The sequence below is a fragment of the Diabrotica virgifera genome, chromosome 2 (genome assembly GCF_917563875.1).
Source record: "Diabrotica virgifera virgifera chromosome 2, PGI_DIABVI_V3a".
Classification (NCBI taxonomy): domain Eukaryota; kingdom Metazoa; phylum Arthropoda; class Insecta; order Coleoptera; family Chrysomelidae; genus Diabrotica; species Diabrotica virgifera.
The window spans coordinates 19,056,706-19,079,653 of record NC_065444.1 but is presented as its reverse complement, the minus strand read 5'-3'; the positions used below and the strand labels follow the sequence as shown (position 1 = coordinate 19,079,653).

General features: G+C 32.1%; 1 protein-coding gene across 1 annotated transcript in view; it reads right to left on the bottom strand.

Annotated features, from left to right (window-relative positions):
* Window positions 1-22,948, bottom strand: part of LOC114325797 (intraflagellar transport protein 88 homolog) — a 30,686-nt gene that overhangs the window by 5,543 nt on the left and 2,195 nt on the right. Inside the window, exons 2-12 of the mRNA XM_028273924.2 lie at window positions 21,791-22,068; window positions 19,317-19,512; window positions 18,917-19,134; window positions 15,769-16,000; window positions 12,849-12,996; window positions 12,479-12,672; window positions 11,673-11,859; window positions 9,614-9,873; window positions 9,349-9,560; window positions 6,505-6,653; window positions 2,776-2,958 (exon numbers count right to left, since the gene is read on the bottom strand). Of these exons, the coding sequence (XP_028129725.2) occupies window positions 2,776-2,958; window positions 6,505-6,653; window positions 9,349-9,560; window positions 9,614-9,873; window positions 11,673-11,859; window positions 12,479-12,672; window positions 12,849-12,996; window positions 15,769-16,000; window positions 18,917-19,134; window positions 19,317-19,512; window positions 21,791-22,068 (2,257 nt within the window). The remainder of the gene's footprint in view (window positions 1-2,775; window positions 2,959-6,504; window positions 6,654-9,348; window positions 9,561-9,613; window positions 9,874-11,672; window positions 11,860-12,478; window positions 12,673-12,848; window positions 12,997-15,768; window positions 16,001-18,916; window positions 19,135-19,316; window positions 19,513-21,790; window positions 22,069-22,948) is intronic.

Sequence of the window (22,948 nt, the reverse complement as noted above, 5' to 3'; positions counted from 1 at the left end):
CCCATTTCTTTACGGCGGAGGGAAAAATGTTGTCATGGCAACAATATGAAACATGTCACAAAGCAACAATACAAATGTCATTAACAACAATTAAACATCATTTTTATTTATAGTAATATTAAAAGTACAATTAGTTAATGAGGCATTTTCAAAATTGAAACCGTGCAAAAATGTTTCCGACTCTTGATACGCATTGGTAATTGTTGATGATACTGATGGTCGAGCACAACTTTCAGCAATCATTCCCGATGTTGGCGAATCATGAGGGTTTAAAATTTTTTGAGCATTATCGTTCTTATTTCTTATCGAATCCTCTATATATCCTTCGGCAACCGTGCTTGATTTCCAGCCCCCATGTCGTTTGAGACATTCTAGATTTCCGCCTCCATCAATTAAAAGTGTTGCTGAAGTTCGTCGTAAAGAGTGACCCGTGTATGCGCTTGCATCGTTTAAATTTAAATAACTAGCTACTTTTTGGGCTACTGCGCTGATCGAATGTATTCCCATGACGCTTCGGTAACACTTTCCATTTTGGTACTTGATAAAAAATCGGTTTTCTGTGAAATTTTCAGGCCGCAGTGATGCATACTTTTTATACAGTTTAATGTAGTTTTGACCAATTATCGTAAAAGATCTAATTTGTCGTGTTTTACTGTCTGGGATTTTGATAATTATTACATTTTCTTTATCCTCAATGTCCACAGTCTTCATTTTTACCATTTCGTCGGATCGACAGGCGCCGGTAACCCTAATTAACAAAACAATCTAAATATTTTTATAATTTAGTAGAGTCTACATGCTTTGCAATATAATTTTTTTTACCTTTAATCCTAAATAGATAGGATAGATAGATAGATAGACATTTATTGTTTTTAAAAACTACTGTTTTATAACAATGAGTTTAGTAAGTACAGAATATAACTAACAACTAGTCTAGAACATAAATAACTATTAACAAATTTAAACAAAAGTTAAGCGCTATCACTAACTGAAATGGAGAACTTGGTTTTTTTAATAAACACCAATGAAGGAGAAACTGAAGTACAGAATATAACTAACAACTAGTCTAGAACATAAGTAACTATTAACAAATTTAAACAAAAGTTAATCGCTATTACTAACTGAAATGGAGACTTGTTTTCTTAAATAAACACCAATGAAGGAGAAACTGAAGCCTATTCATTTAAAACAAAAGATCTAAGTTTTATGATATTCCAAATATATATTGAAATTGCTTTCAGAGATATTATAGTTACATTATTAAGACAACCAATAAGGTCGGTGCAATTATTAATCCTAAATACAACTTATCTGGCGCTTCAAACAAAAATTTATCAAACTCGTCTTTAGTGAAAACTTTAGACTTCTTTGCAGTATATCCTTCGCTTGTCTTTTTCAGAAAGGCACGTAACTTTAAAAATTTGCTTATATCCACATTTTTTCTAATAACTAACTCGGATTTTATCATAGAGTATCGTGACCACATTGTAGAAGATTTCCATTTATTTTCATTTTCCATTATATTAAAATATGCCAGTAAAACGTCTTCGGTAACTTGCCGTACTCCTCTTGTATCGCACCACTCTTGGAAGTGCTTGTACGCTAACCGATACTTTATTCCGGACTTGGAGGGCCCCAAACGTGCTACTGCATCATTAGCCGCGGACTCAATTTCGTTTAGGTTTTCCATTTTCGCACTAAATTTGCGCTTGCGGTTGCAACAACAATAAGCTGTCTTTAATAATTGCAAACAACTGTCAAACAACTGTAACCAGGGAGACGCAAATCCCACCGACGACTTAATTATTTTAATTTCTAACATCTAGACGACTTTGATAGTTGTCACAGTTAATTTCGAGTAAAAATAGCGTATGAATTGTACTATTTATGGTTGAAAATTGCTACGTTTGAAGAAAAAATAGTATACTTTATTCGGCAAAGAAGCGACTTTTCTTGACTTGCCCTCTATTACGCGCCTCACTTCGTTCGGCGCGTAATATCGGGCGCGTCAAGAAAAGTCATGCTTCTCCGCCTCATAAAGTAATATACTATTAAATACTTTAAATTAGTTTGAACAAGTTATCCTCGAAAAATGCATAGTTTTCCCGTCTTTTGACTTTGAAACTGAAATATTTAGCATTTGACGAAGAAGAGCTAACATAATAAAATATAGCTCGATTACTATTGGTCTTACAGAAAATTAAAGAAAACGGTTTTGTTTATTTTTTCAAAAGGTACATTTTTGTTAAGTAAAGTTGTTTTGATATTTTTGGCGAAACGAAAACTTTTGGAGTTATTAACAGAAAACTTATTAAAAACATTGATTTTTTCGATATTAAACTAACACTTTCGATAGCGAATAAATCGAAAACAATTTTATCAAAAAAATGTATAGAACGTTTTTTGCTTAGAATGAATATTTTTACCAATGTATATGTTTTTGAGGTCAAAATATAATAAAAAATTTACACCCCAAGATGGGGTGGCAACCACCCCCATGGTAAAAGCGCCTTTCAGCATCATATAGATTTTGATCCTTGGAATATCCACTACTTATTCTCAAATTTTCAAGCAAATCGATCCATTCTGTAAAAATTGCGAGGTTTTGTACTATTTTCAGCTTCATTACTTGGACTAATTGTGTAAATAATTACTGTAATAACACTATATTATAATAATTAATAATAATTATGTACTATAATAACTCTATACTATAATAATTAATAATTAGTATAATAACTCAGAAAATATTAGATTTTTGATAATATTCATTACCTATAGCTGGTTGTGCAAATCCTGAATCAGCACTTCCCCCACTATTATGTGCTTGTATTAATCTAGATGAACGTAAATTTCTATTACCAGAGTGTGGTGGAGACTTCAGGGGACCGTTTTCAGGCACAGGACTGAATCCCGAACCTGCTCTTGAAGATAGACCACTATTTGTTCTTCTGGAACCTAAAAGGTTAAAAAGTATAAGTAACATAACTAACACTACCATATCTTATAGTAGCTCCGTATATCTACTTGAACGAAGTCAATAAGAAATTGAGACTTAAATTTTTTTTAATGTAAGTATATAACAGATATTACAAAATTGTTATATAGTTACGATAAACAAAATTTTTAATGATTATTTGGCAGTTCTAATCCGACGTTTTAGAGAAATTTGACATAATTCATATCTGAAAACTTAAGCATATCGATGGCTTAGTGTGAAAACCACGTATCTCATTTTTTTCGAAAATGACATTTTGGTGGTTTTAGTTTGAAAACCTTGTATCTCAGGATTTACAACTGTTAGAAAAAATCCAAATACTCCAAAGACTATTTTCTACAGCCGAAAAAAGAAACCAGGTATATCAATTATTGCTCTCTTGATTTAGAATACCACATATATTTATAACCAAGAAGTTGGTACTTAATTTGGATTGTTTGTTTGAGAGATTCGACTTGCAGAAATGTTTTTTGTGAACAACAAAAGGTACTCCGGCATATAGAAACATTTTATGAATCTTAAATCAAAAGATTTGTATTGTATCGACCTAGTATTTGGAGGTGTGCATGTGTGCAATAAGCTATGAAAAATGAAAACCTCGTAAATAATAATAAACACAACCTCATTTGAGATGAAAAACACGTATATCAAGATATACGAGGTTATCATAGTTACTTGGGCAAAGGCTCTATATACTGCAAGGATATTTACGTGTTTTTCATAGTTAATATTTGTATTTCCAATTTAATAGCAACATTTAGCACTTTTAGCTCTGTGCCAATATCAGACATTTGTTTCAATGTGCTCGAATTAGAAATACGTAACGTAATTTTTGTTTTTAGGTTATATTATGCAGAAAATCAGTTTTTTGCCTCTCCTGTAAAATTGTAATTTAATGAGATACGAGGTTTTCACACTAAGCCATCGATATGGGGTTTTTGACTAGGTATGCATATCCAATTATTTTAAAATGTTACGAAAACACTACTTCCGGTATAAATTCGTTATATTTTCGGAACAAAACAAAAATCTGACAATAGTGTAAATACATACTACCATATGAAAAAGATAAACCCAAAATACTTAAAAAACATAAATATTAACTTAAATGCATTATTAATTTCTCTTAATTTTCTAAACAAGCGGGTTTATTGGGTTTTGTTGGGGGAGATTTTCCCTTCTCCCCCGCTGAACTCGAAATATTAATTTGTGGTAAAAAAAGGTAAACCATTTACAAATAATGAGTTTAGGAAGAAATATAAGAAAATTTAAAACTTTCTTAAGGCTATGGGTACATAATTCGCAAATATTTTACGTGTATTCCTACTTTTTCTGTCTTTACACGGCAAATTACGTGTAGTAAAATTCACACTGGTATGGATATATAAACATTACTGGAATGTCATTCTACTTGAAAATGTCATCATTAATTTAAAGAGATGGGTTTTGAATGTTCTTGGATAACTGTTATTTTTATAATTGCAAATTATTAATTCAGTTAATAAATGTGATAATTTTTTCACTAACTATGTATTCAGGAATTGTAATAATTTATTTGTACAACAAAGACTAATACTCAATCGAGAAAAGAGGAAAAGTGTTAGTGATTTTTTAATAATACAGGGTGTCCAGAAACTCTACCGACAAACGAAGACAGGAGATTCCTCAAATAATTTTAAGACAATTTAACCCAATTCACCTAGTCCGAAAATTCTTCTTAAGGGAGCTAAAGCTCTTTGAAGATGGCGTCATGAAATTAGCTTTTCTTAAATACCTCCAGAAGGCTTCTATTTAGAAAAAAGAAAATTGGTATGCATATTTACTTTTCAGAGATGAATCGATTCCATCCATTGCAAATTTCTAGTACCGGTCATAGGCGTCCGTTTTGGGTAGAGCAATGGGTATTTTATCGCATAACTTTTTTGTCCTTAACTTTTATGCATTTTTGACACCGGATTATTAACTTGTGAGGCATTCTAGTACTAAAAGGTACTCTTGATTTAAGTCGGTAGGACACACCGTTTTCTAGAAAAATCGATTTGAAAGTTTTTCGTTTTTGGAATTTGAAAAAAAATTGAAAGAACTTTTCAACAAAAGACGAAGTATTTTACTAACATAAATTAAGAGTAACTTTTAGTACTCGAATACCTCATAATTTAACAATCTAGTGTCAAAAATGCTCGAAAATTCAAGACAAAAAGTTATGCTATAAACTAACTGTTGACCTACCCAAAACGGACGCCTATGACCAGTACTAGAAATTCGCAATTAATGAAATCGATTTATCTCTGGAATATAAATAAATGTACCAGTTTTCGTTTTCCTAAACAGTTTTTTTTTAACTTTTTTTTTAATTCAGAAAGTGAAAAATTTTCAAATCGATTTTTCTAGAGAACGGTGTGTCCCACCGATTTAAAACAAGAGTACCTTTTAGTACTAGAATACTTCACAATTTAATAATCCAGTATCAGAAATGCATAAAAGTTAAAGTTAAAAAAGTTATGCGATAAAATAACAGTTGCCCTGCCCAAAACGGACGCCTATGATCGGTACTAGAAATTTGCAATGGATGGATTAGATTTATATCTTGAAGATAAATAAGCGTACCAATTTTTGTTTTTCTAAATAGAAGCGTTATGGAGGTATTTAAGAAAAACTAATTACAAGACGCCATCTTCAAAGAGCTCTAGCTCCCTTAGGAAGCATTTTCGGACTAAGTGAATTGGGTTAAATTATCTTAAAATTATCTGAAGAATCTCCTGTCTTCGTTTGTCGGTAGAGTTTCTGGACACCCTGTATATTGTTATGGAACGCTTACAATTTTGAACATCTTTAACAACAAAATACTTGGATCACAGAATATATTATCCTGATGTATTCTCTGCTTGGATCTTCCACAAATAATACACAATAAATAACTTTTTATTAAGTTTACGTCTTAAATCAATTATTTATCAAATACACTATATATCAATAATATCTAATCAATAACTCAACATATTCCCGATGCAATGTCAAATATTTAAAATTGTCACTGATTGTCAGTGTCTGACTGACAATATATATGCTGACAATATTATATTCGGCTGAGTACGTTGTAAGACAAAGATAGATTTGGAAAATATTACCAGTTCATTGTGTTCATTTTTTTCGAATCCTGAAAAAACCAATAAATATTTTTGAAAAATTTAAACGCAGAATGAAAGACTAAATTATTACCGAGGGCCGAAAGTCCCTTAGAATAAATAAAAAGTTTATTTTGAATGATATATTTGAAATTAAAAATCACACTAAATTTTCTCTTAGTTTTCACCCCTGTAACTTATTAAAATAAACATTATAGAAGTTCTCAGGGACTTTTGGCCCTCGCTAATAACGTAATCTTTCATTCTGAGTTTAAATTTTTCAAAAATACTTATTAGTTTTCTCAGGATTCGAAAAAAATGAATCCTCATTTGAATAGCATTGCAGCCGAAAATACGTACCGATCCTCTTAATTAACGTACCTGGTCTGCTACTGTTCACTCGTTCTCTGACTTCCTTCGATTTCTCCAACTTCTTTAATTCCATCAGATAATCTTGTGCTTCTCGCATACCAAGATCCCCGCATAATCTTACTAAAAATCTTAGACATTCTGAATTTTCAGGGAATTGCCTATAAAATAAACAATAATTAGTACTTATATTTAGAACACTTTTAGGGGAGTGCAATTAGAACGGAAACATGCATTGTTTTGGAAAAATTCAAACAAGCTTATATTTTTCTAAAACTTTTTTTGATAGTTTATATACATGTTAAAGTAAAAAGTTCTACCTGCAGATTTGGCCGCTAATTGTATATTAATTGTTTAAACAATAACAATTGTTTTCTATAAATAATTTTAAAAATATCGTTAAATTTATCATTTTACTTTGATCATATATGTTTCTATTTTGTTTTTTATTATGCTGAATCTGAATATGGAAATATAATTTAAAAATTCTTATACAGAAGCTCTTATACAGTATGTCTGCGTAGCTAGGAACCACATGCAAAATTTTTTTATTATCAATTTTACGAAAAAAAGTTATTCTTCATAAAATGCTCTGGGTAGTCAAAAATTTAAAACTCAACCGTCATGTATGTCAAATTTTATCAATTATATACGAGTTATGTCAAAAATATAAATTTCGTTAAAGGGTAAAGTACCTTCTTATTCCAGAATATAAAAAAATGCTATTATGAAAAGTTGTTTGAAATTAAAAACTATGTTTTAATATACAATTACATCATTCTAATCGAAAAAAAAAAATTCAATTTTTTTTCAGATTACGATTACCCATTATCATTTTATTACAATTATGATAACTAGTTTATTATCAATTTTACGAAAAAAAAGTTATTCTTCATAAAATACTATACCTGGTCTAAAATCTAAGATAGGTACAACTAGCAGATATCAAACTTTTGCAATTTTATACGAGGTGTGTAAAAATATGAATTTTACTTAAAGTTAAGTGCCTTTATTATTCACAATATTTTAATTAGAAGGGTGTAATTGAACAGTGAAACATATTTTTTAATTCCAAACAACTTTTCTTTATAACAATTTTCGATATTGTGAAATATAAAGGTACTTTACTCTAGTGAAATTCAAATTTTTGACATACCTCGTATAAAATTATTAAAATTTGACATTTGATGGTTGCATCTTAGATTATATACGATGCAGAGTATTTTATAAAGAATAACTTTTTTTCGTAAAACTGATACCTAATAAAAAAGTTATCAATTGGTTTCAAGTTACGCAGACATACTGTATAAGAGCTAAAAAAATTTTTTTTGTTGAACATTTATTATTGTTGAAGCTTATTATTAAATGTATTTTAAGTAAGTTTTATAGAAAAAAGTTTTGATCACTTTGTATAAACATTTTTTAAGTGGTAATTTTCGGTTTTTGTATTAAGTTTTTGTTATCTTTCTTAATTTTCTCAAAAGAAATAGTTTATTTCATTTCTAAAGTAAAATAATTTAGTACATTTTAAATATTACATCCTAAGCTTTAAAAAAACATATAAAACTGTAATAAATCTGTTCAAACTTGAGTAATACCGTCTTAAAGTGGTGGTAATTCTGTAAAACTACGAAGTTTTCAAAAATTACATTTTTTGAGACGTCGTATCATTTGAATTAAATTTTTGAGATTTTTTTTGAGAGAAACATCGTTTATTAAGATGTCTAAAAGGTAAGCTGTGCAAAATTGAGTGTTTTGTAAGAAAAGTTTTAGTTAGACATTTTTAAATAAATTTTAAACCAAATTCATGTAAGTCTCATTTTCCGCCCACACCATACTTATGCCCATATATTTTATTTCTTTTTATTACAACCATAAGATAGCTAAATTATTCTTCTTTCATGATCAATTTATAAAATTTCATTTGATCCATTAGTTAAAGAATTACATTAAAATAGCTCAACCGTGCACTTCGCAGTCGCTAGTTTACAGTGCGCCAATGCTTGTGAGAAGGGTGACTTTAGAGTTATAAATAAAAAATTATAGAAGCTACAGATTTAATTTTAGAAAAATCTTTATAGAGGGTTTTTTTTTTGTAAAATTTTCTGAATTTTTCAACGGTTAAGTCAGTTTTTTTCTACAATTTATATTTTCGGAGTTACTTAAAAAAACATCTAATTTCGCAGTTCATTTGTTTAATAAAAAATGAAGCATCCACTTTTCGAGTAGAACTTTTTGATATGTTGTTTATTAAACATTTCTTAATGAAATTACAAAAAGTTCTATCTTGTTTGATTTTTTCCGAAGTGAAAATCTATATGCACTCCCCTATTAGATGTTGCTAAGTATGGATCTGCTTCAAAAATCTTTCTTTGTTAAAGTAAGTTTGAAATAGATATACTTATACAGTGATGAGCGCGCTAATAACTGGCAGAACAGGGCATAAAAGATGGAAAACATAATACATTGTGAAACATAAAGAGATGAAACTAGTCGAGGTGGAAATTATCGTTATATGCGTATTAATTAACATTACATTGCATAGTTTCCCTCGTTTAGACGTCTGTGACAGGAGTATTTTATAAATTCTACTGTCACATTGACAGTTTTCATACTCCTCTGATACGTCTAAAGGTGGGAAACTATGTAATGTAATGTTAATTTATAACAATCATTTTCATCTCCACTAGTTTCGTCTCTTTTTGTTTCGCAATGTATTATGTTTTCCATCTTGTATTTTGGACTACACCTATAATACAGTCCTAAAACTCTGAAATTATTTTAATAATTTCTCATTCTCATACGTAGGCACAGCAGTCTTAAGTGTACAACAATTATTATATTACCAGCAGTTACCTGTGAATCTCCTGATACAGCGTTAGTGCTTTATGCATATTTCCACTCCTTCTATGACAACCAGCCACCATCATATTCCATTTCGGTTCTTGAGGTTGCATCAAGGCTGCTTTTTCGAAATACGTTAATGCCTTTTCTACAACTTGCATTTCAATGTAGTAAGTTCCAAGCCAGTCGATAACTGACAAATTGGCAGGATAATATCTGTAAGACTTAAACAGTTTATTGATAGTATGAGATTGAGACAGTCATTTCAAATACTTACGTCAGTATGATAGTGATGAGCTTGCTGCTTATCACCTTCATGGTCGTATAGTTCGCCCAGTTTTTGAAGAGCCTTAGCATCTGTGGGTACTAAACCAAGAAGCTGTTGGTATGTATCGGCAGCTGCTTCGTTGTCTCCTATTAATTCTAATAAGTTAGCTACTTGATATACCACTGCAGGTAGAAGAGCTAAGGATCCGGAGAAGCGTTGAAAACAAGACAGAGCTTCTATATAATGTCCTTGGCGTTTTAGACACAATCCTAAATGAAACAAATACATGTTAGTTTATATACAAAGCAGGAATATCTCACTTACCCTGAAGATAAAGAAACAATAGGGAAGAATCTAAACAACAATAGCGGAGTGAAGGAAGTCAGAGAACAAGTCATCTACAGTCTCATACACACTACATAATATGCAACACACTGTAATGATATGATGCCTGCAGCTCGGAGTTCGACAGATCAATAGCAGAGGATCGAGCGAGTTTCCATATTCGCGCAACCACCTTACGTACGATCTCTCCAGCTAAACCGAGGAGTGATGGCTACCGAGAGTGTATTTAAGACGAGCAAGGAGAATTATGAAGCAGTTACGGCAGAGATGCAATGGAATGAATGGAAACCTGCCGAGGTGGGCGCGCTCTGTAGAGGAAGCGTAACGCCGAGCGTTTCGTCGGAACCGTAACCGTAGCGAACGGTAGGATGGGTAACTGTGTCGATGGGTCGATGTTTGATTGGGACTACGAGTCTGAGTGTGTAATCATGAAGATAGATTGATTCCGTATAGCGAGATTGAGATTGCATATACTGTGTTATTATTATATTTTTGATAATATAGTGGAACCCCGATAGGTCGGCCCCCGATAACCCGGAAGTCCGGCTGGACCGATTTTTATCAGACAAACATTTCAACAATAAAAATGTATGTAATATAATATTTTAAAGATAATGCGTATTTGTGTAATTTGAACTACATATACGATAGTAAAAATGACTCATGGCACACGACGTTCATTGTCGTGTTATCGGAAACAACAGGCACCTGTAGTATCGTAAATCTATTCAGATTTTGTGTTTGCGTGTTTTTTTGTCTACGTAATGGCAACAAAACGTAAAAATGTTGTAGTGGCAATGGAAAAGAAACTAGAAGCATTAGGTAGAATTGATAAAGGCGAATCTTTAAAAACAATTGCAGCATCATATGGTGTCGGTACATCTACAGTATCGGATTGGAAGAAAAATAGAACAAAAATCGAAGAATTTTGTTTCAAAATGATAACAAAAGACAATTTGGACAATCGGTGCAAAGCTAATAAAGTTAAAAATGAGACTCTCGACGACACTTTGTATGTGTGGTTTTGTGCGGAACGCGAACGTGGTTTACCACTGTCTGAACCAATTATTCAAGAATCAGCACTCAAGCTGAATAAAATGTTGCCTGATTGTGAACTTCACTGCGAGTCAAGGTTGGCTGGATAGATGGAAAAAACGTCATGAAATACACCAACTATCTGTAAGTATACCGTGTTTTATTAATTTTTACCATTTTCTCCGGCTAACCCGGATTTTCGATAACCCGGACCCGATTAATCCGAGTTAACGAGGTTCCACTGTAGTTATAAATATTAATTTATTTCTTTTGCAGCTCGCTCCAGAACGGGGCTAACGGGGGGATATAATGATATTTTAATTTTGTTATTTTTAATTTTGAACTGAATTATATAATTATCCTGAATATATTTATTTTATTTTTAACCTGTGTTTTACTGAGTCTGTTGCCTTGAAAGAACTACACAAACACAAATCTATGTTACAAAATAATCAAAGTTACACAGTCACATCTACAATACAGATTACACAAACAAATTAACACAAAATAGCACTCAAAGACAGTCAGAATTTGATATCCCTAGGGTAAGAACACCACCCTTAAAATTTTTTCAACTGCACACATGCTATGGCCTACAAGATCTAGGCCAAGTATTCTGATCAGGCACATACATAAGGATACATACAATTTGATCAATATTATTTACTTTAGAGGAAAAATAAAATACCTAAATTAAAAATAGCTTCAAAAAACGTAGGATCACATGCCAGAGCTTTTTGGAAACAGGTGATGGCCTCTCCTAAGTTATCTTTGGCCATTAAACATGCGCCATAGTTGACAAATCCTTCGGCACTTTTGGCGTTTTGTTTTTCAACGACTTCTGCATATCTAAGAGCAGCGTCATATTCTCCTTGCTAAAAAAACATCTATTGTACAAGGAGCTGATAAATAAGGGTTATTATTTTACAATTGTACAGAAAAATCTGAAACCGCGAAGGTCACTCAGGTAGCAAATCAAAGAGAGGGGACTTTAAACGCTTTGGTGCAAGGAGTAAACATCCATTTAAACTGCATTGTGCACGAAATCAGTAGTTTTGCGACATTGCTAGATAAAATCGTCGAATAGTTGTTTAGTGTGAATACGTTTAAAATTTTTTAAATAAACACGAATATGACAAGTGCCGTGAAAAATAGGACACTAAGTGCACAATCCCATGAAATCATACACAATATTTTAATATTTACGCAGGAGGAAGCAGTTTTACTGTGAAACAGGTAACAAATAGAAAACCGAAAAACCTTTGAAATCCGATTAATCTGACAACGTCGCGGAACCAAAGTTTTCGATCAGTTTGACCTTGGCGGCTTCAGATATATCTGTCGACTTGTACCTGTCGAGTCTATAACAGAAAATTAAATTAATTAATTGTCGCAAGAACAAATAGGTGATCAATGACGGAATGTAGTGAACTAGTAAATATATTTACTGGTGTTTTGTAAACGGTTAAACCAAAAAGTAATAACATTTCTTACCAAGTAATATATAAAGCTGAGATTAACAGAAGCATTTATAGCGATTACAGAATCTTTTTCAAAAGCTTTTAACGTGTCAATAGCTTCGGGAAGTTGTTTTTGCTTTAAGAACATCACAGCTTTGTTGATTTCAAGATCTAGAGCTAGACGAGCATATTCCGAGATCTTTATGGCTGATACACACCAGTCATATCCTGAAAAAGAAAATAAATGTGGAGAACTTACATATAACTAAACAAGTTACAAAATATAATAATTTGGTGTAAAGAATAAAAAGTGTTAAAATAAGAAAGAATGTTGAAATTGCTACACGAAGAAACCTTTTGTGTCGCAGTTATCAAACAACTTGCATGGCTGTAATTAAAATTACCTTTTCCAAATGTCTCTTCTATAAAAGGAGCTATTAGCTTGGCTGCTGTTAGTATGCAGTATTCAGCTTCTCTGCGTTTTTGTGTTTCATATCTGTGAAGATCATCGTCTTGAATGGCTAAAGCGATCAAAGCATCTTCTGGCGAATCCTAAAATCACAAGATTTTACTGTACGGATATTATTATACCTAATACATGGGTATATTATTTGTTGCATGTTACATGCTTTCCATGAGATCAGCGAAAATACGTGTTTGTGTTTTATTGAACATAAGAACTCATAGAAACCCTATGAGTTTAAGTATCATTTAGAAAAAAAAAATAAAAAAAAATATAATATAAAAATTATTAAAAAAAAATAAATACAAATAGTCCAGGAACCGAAGCTTTTCACCTCGCAATTTTTACAGAATGGATAGATTTGCTTGAAAATTTGAGAATAAGTACTGGATAGTCCAAGGATCAAAATCTATATGATTCTGAAAGCCGCTTTTACCATGGGGGTGGTTGCCACCCCATCTCGGGGGTGAAATTTTTTTATTATACTTTGACCGCAAAATTTGATAAAAACATTCATTCTAAGCAAAAACTGTTCTATGCATTTTTTTGATAAAATTAATAGTTTTCGATTTATTCGCTATCGAAAGTGTTTTCGATATTACGATTCACTCAATTTTTGCCGTAGAAAATTTTTTTTCAAACCAAGTTCTTGGGAATTAAATAAACTACAATTTTATATCGAAACATTTTTTCGTATCTCTGACGCTAATTTTTCTATTCTGAAGAAAATGGCATTTTTTACCAAACTACAAAAATTCGTTATTCGCTTTTAACTCCAGTTTTTTAAAAACTAATCAATGTAAGCCAGTCAAACTTCTAGAATCTATTTATAATACATAAATAAATAACAATGAATAAGGCCAATGACCAAAAACACCGCTAACTTACATTATTATGCTTCCAATTGGATTTCTCCTTTTTTTTTTCAAAAAAATATATTGATTTTTTAACCGTAACTTTTTTATTTTTATCTTAGAAAGTTTGATAAAAATATAATTTTGTAGGTTTTTACAAGGCCTATAAGCCTATTTATATTAAATCTTTTTAAAATCCTCAGTCGCAAAAAGAGGTGACTTTGAAAGGGTTGGTAAATGTGGTTTTTGCCTGTTATTACAAGTTTAAATTGTCAATAGCTCACTCAATTTTTGCCGTAGAAAAATTTTTTGTAAACCAGGTTCTTGGGAATTAAATAAGGTACAATTTCATATTTAAACATTTTTTTTTTGTATCTCTGATGTTAATTTTGCTATTCTGAAGAAGAGGCCATTTTTTTCCAAACTACAAAAATTCGTTATTTGCTTTTAACTCCATTTTTTTAAAAACTAATAATGCTAAGCCGGCCAAACTTCTAGAACCTATTAATTATACATAACTAAAAAAGACCAAATAAGGTTAATGACTAATTTTACTTAGGGTGGTGATTAGAGGGTTGCTTGCGATCACTTTTTCGCTGAAAAAAAAATGGGGACTGACATTCTTTTCATTATAAGTCACTTAATTTTTGAACTAAAGTCTTTTTTTTATTTCTGGTGATAGATATTTTTAAGTGCTTTAAATTAGTTTAAACAAGTTTTCCTCGAAAAATGCATAGTTTTCCCGTCTTTTGACTTTGGAACTACAATATTTAGCCTTTAACGAAGAAGAGCCAACATATAATAAAGTATAGCTCCATTACTATTGGTCCTAAAGAAAATTTAAAAAAATGGTTTTATTTATTTTTTCTAAAGGTACATTTTTGTTAAGTAAGGTTGTTTTGATAAAACGAAAACTTTTGGAGTTATTAGCAGAAAACTCATTAAAAACATTGATTTTTTCGATATAAAACACTTTCCATAGCGAATAAACCGAAAACTATCAATTTTATCAAAAAAAGTATAGAACATTTTTTGCTTAGAATGAAAGTTTTTACCAACTTTTGCGATTAAAGTATAACAAAAAATTTCCACCCCCGAGATGGGGTGGCAACCACCCCCATGGTAAAAGCGGCTTTCGAAATCATATAGATTTTGATCCTTGGACTATCCAGTACTTATTCTCAAATTTTCAAGCAAATCGATCCATTCTGTAAAAATGGCGAGGTTTTGCCCTATTTTAAGCTTCATTACTTGGACTAAAATATAATTATTTATTAGTTGAATTGTTTATTAGAGATTAATATTAGTATTAGTTTTAGAATAAGATATGAAAAAATGACTAATAAAATAAAAAATAGTAAAATTGGCGAATGGATTTATTGTCCGTAGTCATATAAACCCAAATAAACAACAACCCTAATATAACATAGTATATACCATGACACTGTCGCTTCTAGTAAGGGCTTACAATGAGCTGCTGACATGGGCGCACTTATAAAATTTTTAGGGGAGGCCAGACGTGAAGATGTAGTACATACATTATATTTTGTATATTTGGATGGCAATATATAGTTTAAAGCACCCGAAAAGCTAGGGAGGCACGGCCCCCTGCCCATGAGGATGGGGGCATATGTGTGCCGAGGAGAATGCTGACCGAGAGAGAACTTTTAAACATTGTAAAAAGAGAAAAATAGAGAAGAAAAATAATACTCGTCTTACGACTCATAATAAAAGAGAAAGTAAACGGAGAAAGAGGCCCAGGAAGAAGAAAATTTTCATGGCTGAACAATGTAACAGACTGGACAGGCATGGACACTCATTCATTATTAAGAACAGCTCAAGATAGAGAGCAATTTAAAATGGAATTATTTCTAACCTTCCGTAATGGAGAAAGTTCCTTAAGAAGAGAGAAAATATAGTATAGGAAATCAACTTATGCAGAGGTTTACTTCAAAAAGAAAATTGTCAAAATATTCAATAAATAATATCAAATTATAAATATTTTACCTGTTCTAGATTATACTTGTCCTCATCTTCAATATTTAAGGGTACAGATAGCAGAAGTGAAAAAGAAGAACGCATTCTTTCTTTGTCTTCTAAAGCTCTGGAACATACTACCAGATGTAAACCTGCTCTGTGACATGCCTGCTCACTCATTATGTACTCCAAACTGCCAATGGCTTCTTCCCATTGCCCCATTCTGATAAAAACCATCGCAATGTTGTGCATGATTCGAATCCTAATAATTTAAATACAAATATGTAATTCACTTTCTGTATAAAAACGACTTCTTCCAGTTTTGGAATTGAAACAAAAACTAATTTTCATTTACTAAATTTAATTGTTTATTGCATATACATTTTAGTGGACAAGAGTGAGTTTTTAAACAAGAGGTGGATGAGAAACATTGTACATTGGAGACGCGATTACAGTCGTACTAGAGGAAGATCGCAAAACGATGGCTAGACATTATAGCAAAAATGTGGAGAAACTGGCACCTAATAGCACAAAACACAGAAGAGTGGAAAACGCATGGGGAGGCCTTTGTCCAGAAGTGTATGCAAACAACAAGAAGAAGAACAGAGCAGGAAAGATCGAATCTTACTAGAGGAATACTAAGCTCAGTTTGGACAATTTTTCCTATTGCGACACACGTAGCTGAACCACGCACTCTCAAAAAATCGATTAGACCAGTAAGGATCTGTTTTTAGGTGGATGTGAGAGGTGGCATTCAGATTTTTGCGGATAAAGTTAGGTGATAACTTCGTTAATAATTGATTTATGCTCCTTCTCAAATATGCCCGGAACATTAATAAAAAAAAAATAAAATATTTAAAAATTTCAAAAAATTTCGTTTTTTTTTCTAATTTTTTTGCTTATAACTTAAAAACTATTCATTTCAGAACAAAGTCCTATAGGAATAAAACAAAGATAATTAAATTTTCTATCAGACGCGATTGGTTAAAAATGTCTTAATTTATCACCCTTGCTTCAAAATAGCAATAAATTTAAAATAAGGGGGCAAAACAAGCCTGTCCTTATTCAATGATTTTCCATCACTTAGGTTACACTTGGAACCTTCCTAATTCGCTTAGAAAATTTTTGTAATGTACTATAACCGTACACCAAATTTCATTAAAATTGACTTACTAGATTTTGCATAATAATTTGGCAATCTAAACTTTTTTTAAAAAATTAAATTTTTTTAAAATCTTGCACAACAAAAACTAGAACATACAAAGATTTGTCAATTTTTTTACATATAAAGAAGTACTTCACCTATCTAATGCACTCTACAGAATTGAAATCGGATTATTTAAGCAGCCTCAGCAATGTTTTAAAGTTATAAACAATTTTTGGCTTATAAACAAATTAGTGCTGTGGCCAGGAGGGGGTGCTACGGGCTCCTTTATTTAGATGGACTTACCCAAGTTTTTTTATGTATTTTGACCCGTAGAACACGAATTTTTTGGGTAACAGTTGATCCGGATGTCGATAAGATTGTTATAAACAAAGAACTTGAGGAATTACATAACATCGATTTTTCGCAAAATAAAACATTTTTTGTATTTCTTGGGTAATTCTAAGCAAAAAATGTTTCTACAAGTTCTTTCGTAGGATGCATAGTTTTAGAGATATACGCGGTAAAAATTGTTTATGAATTTAAAACATTGCTGGGGCCCCTTAAATAATCCGATTTTAATTCTGTAAAGTTTATTAGATAGGTAGAGTACCTCTTTATATGTAAAAAAATTAGCCAACTTCTAAATGGTCTACTTTTTGTTCAGAAAGATTTTAAAAAATTTGAACTTTTTTAAAAACATTTAGATTGCAAATTTATTATGCACACTTTATTAGGTCGATTTTAATGAAATTTGGTACGCGATTTAAGTATGTTACAAAGAATTTCCTAAGCGAATTACTAAGGTTCTAAGTGCCACCAAAGTGGTTAAAAAATATTGAATAACAACAGACTTATTTTGCCCCCTTAATTTGTATTTATTGCTATATTGCAGAAAAGCTAATACCTAAGACATTTTTTACCAGTCGTATATCATACAAAATTCAATTATCTTTATTTTATTTCTCTACAACTTTGTTCCAAAACGAATCGTTTTAAAGGTATAAGCAAAGCAAGCAGAAAAAAAACGATGTTTTTCGAAATTTTTAAATATTTTAATTTTTTTATTAATTGTTATATAATAGCAATAGATACAAATTATATTTATTGCTATATTGCAGAAAAGGTAATACCTTAAGACATTTTTTACCAGTCTTATATCATACAAAATTCAATTATCTTTATTTTATTTCTCTACAACTTTGTTCCAAAACGAATCGTTTTAAAGTTATAAGCAAAGAAAGCAGAAAAAAAATCGATGTTTTTCGAAATTTTTAAATATTTTAATTTTTTTATTAATGTTCCGGGCATATTTGAGAAGGAGCATAAGTCAATTATTATTACTGAAGGTGTCACCTAACTTTATCTGCAAAAATCCGAATGCCACCTTTCACATCCAAAAATAGACGTTTTTTCGCAGATCCTTACTGGTCTAGATAGAAATAAGATGAAAAATGAAATAGTTTTCAATCCTAATAGCAATAATATTAATATTTAAAAATATTAAAATATTACTACAAGATTTTTAAACTGAAAACTTATTGGTCCATTTTCTTGGTTACACCTCCGTGGCTTCTAAAATTTGCAAGCCAGATGGATGCTGAAGCGAAGAAGACAAGAGGGAATTCAAAAAACAATTCACGACCCCGTCTGTTCAGCTGGTAAATTCCAACAGAAAATGGACCTAAGTTACTCAAAGAAGTAATGACCAATATAAAAAATTTTTTTTCGATAGAAATAATATTGAAGCCTTCGAAATGTGGGTATACAGAAGAATTCTATGCATGTCCTGAATATAACACAGAACTAACCTGTCAATTCTGGAAGAGCTTCTAATGAAAGACAGGCTATTGAAAAAAGTAAACCTAGTTAAGGTATCTAAGATAACAGAAAGAAAGGTAGAAGGTCGAAGACCAAGAGGAAGATTTTCAACATGGTGGACTGATCCAATGATTTTCGGGGAAACTGTCTACCTAACTCTTTGAATATACTAATGAAACGCATGCTTTCAACTTTGTAATTGTAATATTATACCTGAGATGTTTTTGGGTAGACGGTACTTGATCTAAAGCCATACGAAACATTTTCACTGCCAATTGATACTGTCCCTGTTTGAAATAAATATTACCCATGTTGACTTTCAGTCTATAAGCATTCGCAAACATTCGGTTTTTTGTTATCATCTGGTACGTATTTATAGCTTCAGTGTACAGTTCATTAGCTGCATACTGGTTTGCTAATGTAAATAGAACCTGGAAATATGATATAACATATCAAACTATTTATTTATTCCTAACAAACTACTTAACTTAAAAGACCAAATAAACTTGATGTATATATAAACACAAACAAAACACAACAAAAGCAGATTGAGAATATATTAAGATCAGAAATTCTAGCTGTATAACGCAAGAATTTAAAACTATATACGTACTGCATAAGTGAGATCTATATTATGATGATCTCCCAAACCAGATTGTTCCTGAAGTCGTATCAAATTCCTCTCTTTGTTTGAAGCTTCTTTGGCCTTGGTAAGGGCTTGTCTGAAGTCTCCTTCACTTTGAGAGATACACGCTTGCTCCACCAGTTGCATTATTTTGTATTCTTGCTGTCTAATTCTTTCTTCTGGTCTAAAATTATATCTAATTTATTTTGAAAGCACATGCACTTAAAAATTACTGTTTAACGCTAGGTTAAACATGAGCTAACAATTAAGGAATATAATTACAAAGGCATAATTACAGGAACAACTTGAAATATTTTTCCATTGTTTTTTCCATATTTTATTTATTCTATCTTTGACGTCATTTATCGACAGATGCAATAAATGACGTCAAAGATAGAATAAATAAAATATGGAAAAAACAATGGAAAAATATTTCAAGCATATCAAAAAATTTATATTTTTCTTTACATCAGGAACTTCCTCCGCCACCTGAATACATATTTAAGTATAACCTGCCAAAGCAAGATATTTCTACTATCGTCAGATTAAAAACTCGACACGGAAAATATGAGGCACATCTGCACAAATTAGGAATAGTTAATTCATCAGTCTGTTTTTGTGATAATGTTTCGATTAGAGATTTGAACCATATTTTCTTTGAATGCAAAATTAACGAGAGATATATAAATCAATTGTATTACAATTTACGACAAACACAAGTTCATTTTCCAATTAGTATAGAATATCTACTAAGTTGTCATAAAATGGAAATATTTAAATTACTCATAAACTACTTGAAAGAAACAAATATAGTCATTTGAGTCAGATAGGTGGGAATATAACAAAACTAATAAATTGAGGTAAAAATAAAATAAAAATCTGTGGCTAACGGACCCGCATCCAAGCCATTTTTTCACACACACACACACACACACACACACACACACACACACACACACACACACACACACACACACACACACACACACACACACACACACACACACACACACACACACACACACACACACACACACACACACACACACACACACACACACACATACAGGAACAAAAAACAATCCTTGCAAGCGGCATTTGTCAATGTAAATAAACAATTTGATTAAGTTTATTCTACTTGAAGATTTTGGGATTTTCCAGATTTTGAGAAATTTGTGTTTATCTTTCCAATATTTGCATCACGCAAATGAAAGCCTTATACAGAGTGGAAGGAAAAATGTTGCAATGCCACAAGAAAACAGTTTCAGAACCTAGCGTAACCTTATATTCAGAGGATTCTTAAGACCTGTTCTATAGAAACGCGTAATAATATACAGGACGTTAGGAAGGAAGAAAAGAAGGAAGTTTAAGTCTTTTTCGGTATAACCAGAAGAGGTAGTACGTATCTAAAAATCGCCCATCCTAAATTTTCAGATACTACTTTTATTAAGTCTCTTTAAAACGTCTAATTGAAACTTGGGGTTAAATGTGAATGGGACATCAGTGATTCTCAATTTGAGTTTAGGCAAGGTTTAGGAACAAGAGACGCAATAGTAGCAACACAGGTGTTGGTCCAAAATTGTTAGGATCAGAGGAAGGATGTGTTCCTGTGCTTTTTAGATTACGAGAAAGCGTTTTATCTCATCCAACATCACAAGTTAATGCAGATCCTCAAGAAGCTTGATATAGACCAAAAAGACATAAGATGCATTGAAAACTTGTACCAAATTCATGATCATCTCCAGAAACTTAGATGTATTTGAAAACTCCACCATAACTCTGAATACTAAGTCCATTGAAAGAGTGAGCAAATTTAAATACCTGGGAACGTGGCTTTTTGAAGACTGGGCATCGGACAGGAAAGTACAATGTCGCATTGAGCAAGCTCGACGAGCTTTCGTAAAATTCAGGAAGGTACTGACCTGTTCAGAGTTCGATCTTACACTGAGACTAAGGTTTACTAAATGCTACGTGTGGTCGGTGCTGCTATATGTCGTAGAGGGCTGGACACTCAAAACGAGGGATATAAACAGATTAGAAGCCTTCGAAATGTGGCTTTATCGCCGTATCCTAAAGATACCATCGACGGTGAAAGTCACAAATGATGTCCTTAAAAGAATCAACAAAGACCGCCAGCTTTTCGAAAACATCAAGAAAAGAAAAACGGCGTATTTGGGTCACATCATGCGAAACGAAAAATACCAGTTCCTTCAACTTATAATCCAGGGTAAAATTGAAGGCAAGAGAGGAATAGGACGCAAGAAAATGTCCTGGCTCCGAAACATAAGGCAATGGACAGGGATTAACGACATACAATCTCTGATACACATTGCAAGAAAGAGAGAGTTAATGAAAAATGTAATCGCTAACATCCATTAGTGGATTTGCATCTGAAGAAAAACTTCCAATGAATCGCCCTGTATATACGAGTAAAATAATAATATGTTGACCTAATTACTTACGAATCATCCTTTTGCAATTCCAAAGGCGGGGTTGGAACCGAAGCAGCTTGGTTCAGAGGATCGAAAGGTTTCCCGTGGGACGTGTACCCAGCTCCTCTTACTGCTGTCATCGGTCTGTTAACAGTATCGATGCCAGTGCCAGGCCTGTATCCTGCTGTGCCAGGCTTAAAACCGGTGCCAGGTTTGCCAAAGACATTTGATTTAAATCCGGTGCCTGATCTATACCCTGTGCCTGGCTTGTAAGGCGTTTTTGGTACTGCACTCGGTTGGCGATGAAACTTAAAAAAATAATTTGTTAAAAGATAAAATGGTATACATGTCTATTTAGATATATTTAAGTAGCTCTGGGCCAAGGTAGAGAAATCAGGACAAGCATTGAAATTGCAAGACAAATATTTACAAAAATGAAAAAAAAATGTTTGTTAATCGAGATCTTCCTCTAGAGCCGAGGATAAGATCCTTAAGATGCTACTTTGTTGTATGAAATCGAAAGTTGGACACTAAAAGTAGACATAATAAAGAATTTGGAAGTATTTGAGATGTGGTGCTATAGAAGCATTTTGAAAATACCGTGGATCCAACGAGTTACGAATGCAGAAGTATTAAGAAGGCTGCAAAAGGATTGCGAAGTGATAAAGAACATCAAAACAAGAAAGCTAGAATATTTAGGCCCCATTACCAGAGGTGCGAAATATGAGATATTAAGGCTCATAATGCAAGGTAAAATTAAGGGTAAAAGATCCATAGGTAGAAGAAGAATTTCCTGGCTGAGAAACCTAAGAGAGTGGTATAGTTGCGGCTTAGTAGATCTTTTCAGAGCAGCCGCCAATAAGGTATGGATAGCTGGGATGATAGCCAACCTCCGATAGGAGAAGGAACGAAAAGAAGAAGAAGAAGAAGTAGCTCTGGGTAGCATTGGAAAAACAAGGAATGAACAAACAAAATACACTCACCGGCACAAAATTCCGCCACCCAAAATTTTTGATTAAGTTTGACAATTTATAACTTTATTATTTGTACTCCGATTTTCAAGATTCTTGCACCAGTTTGTAAGTACATGTATTGATATCGTTTGGTATTATTCCGGTAAAACACAAAATTTGCTTCCATGGCATTATACGGGGGTAAATGGAAGCGTTGTATGTTCTCCTAACTTTA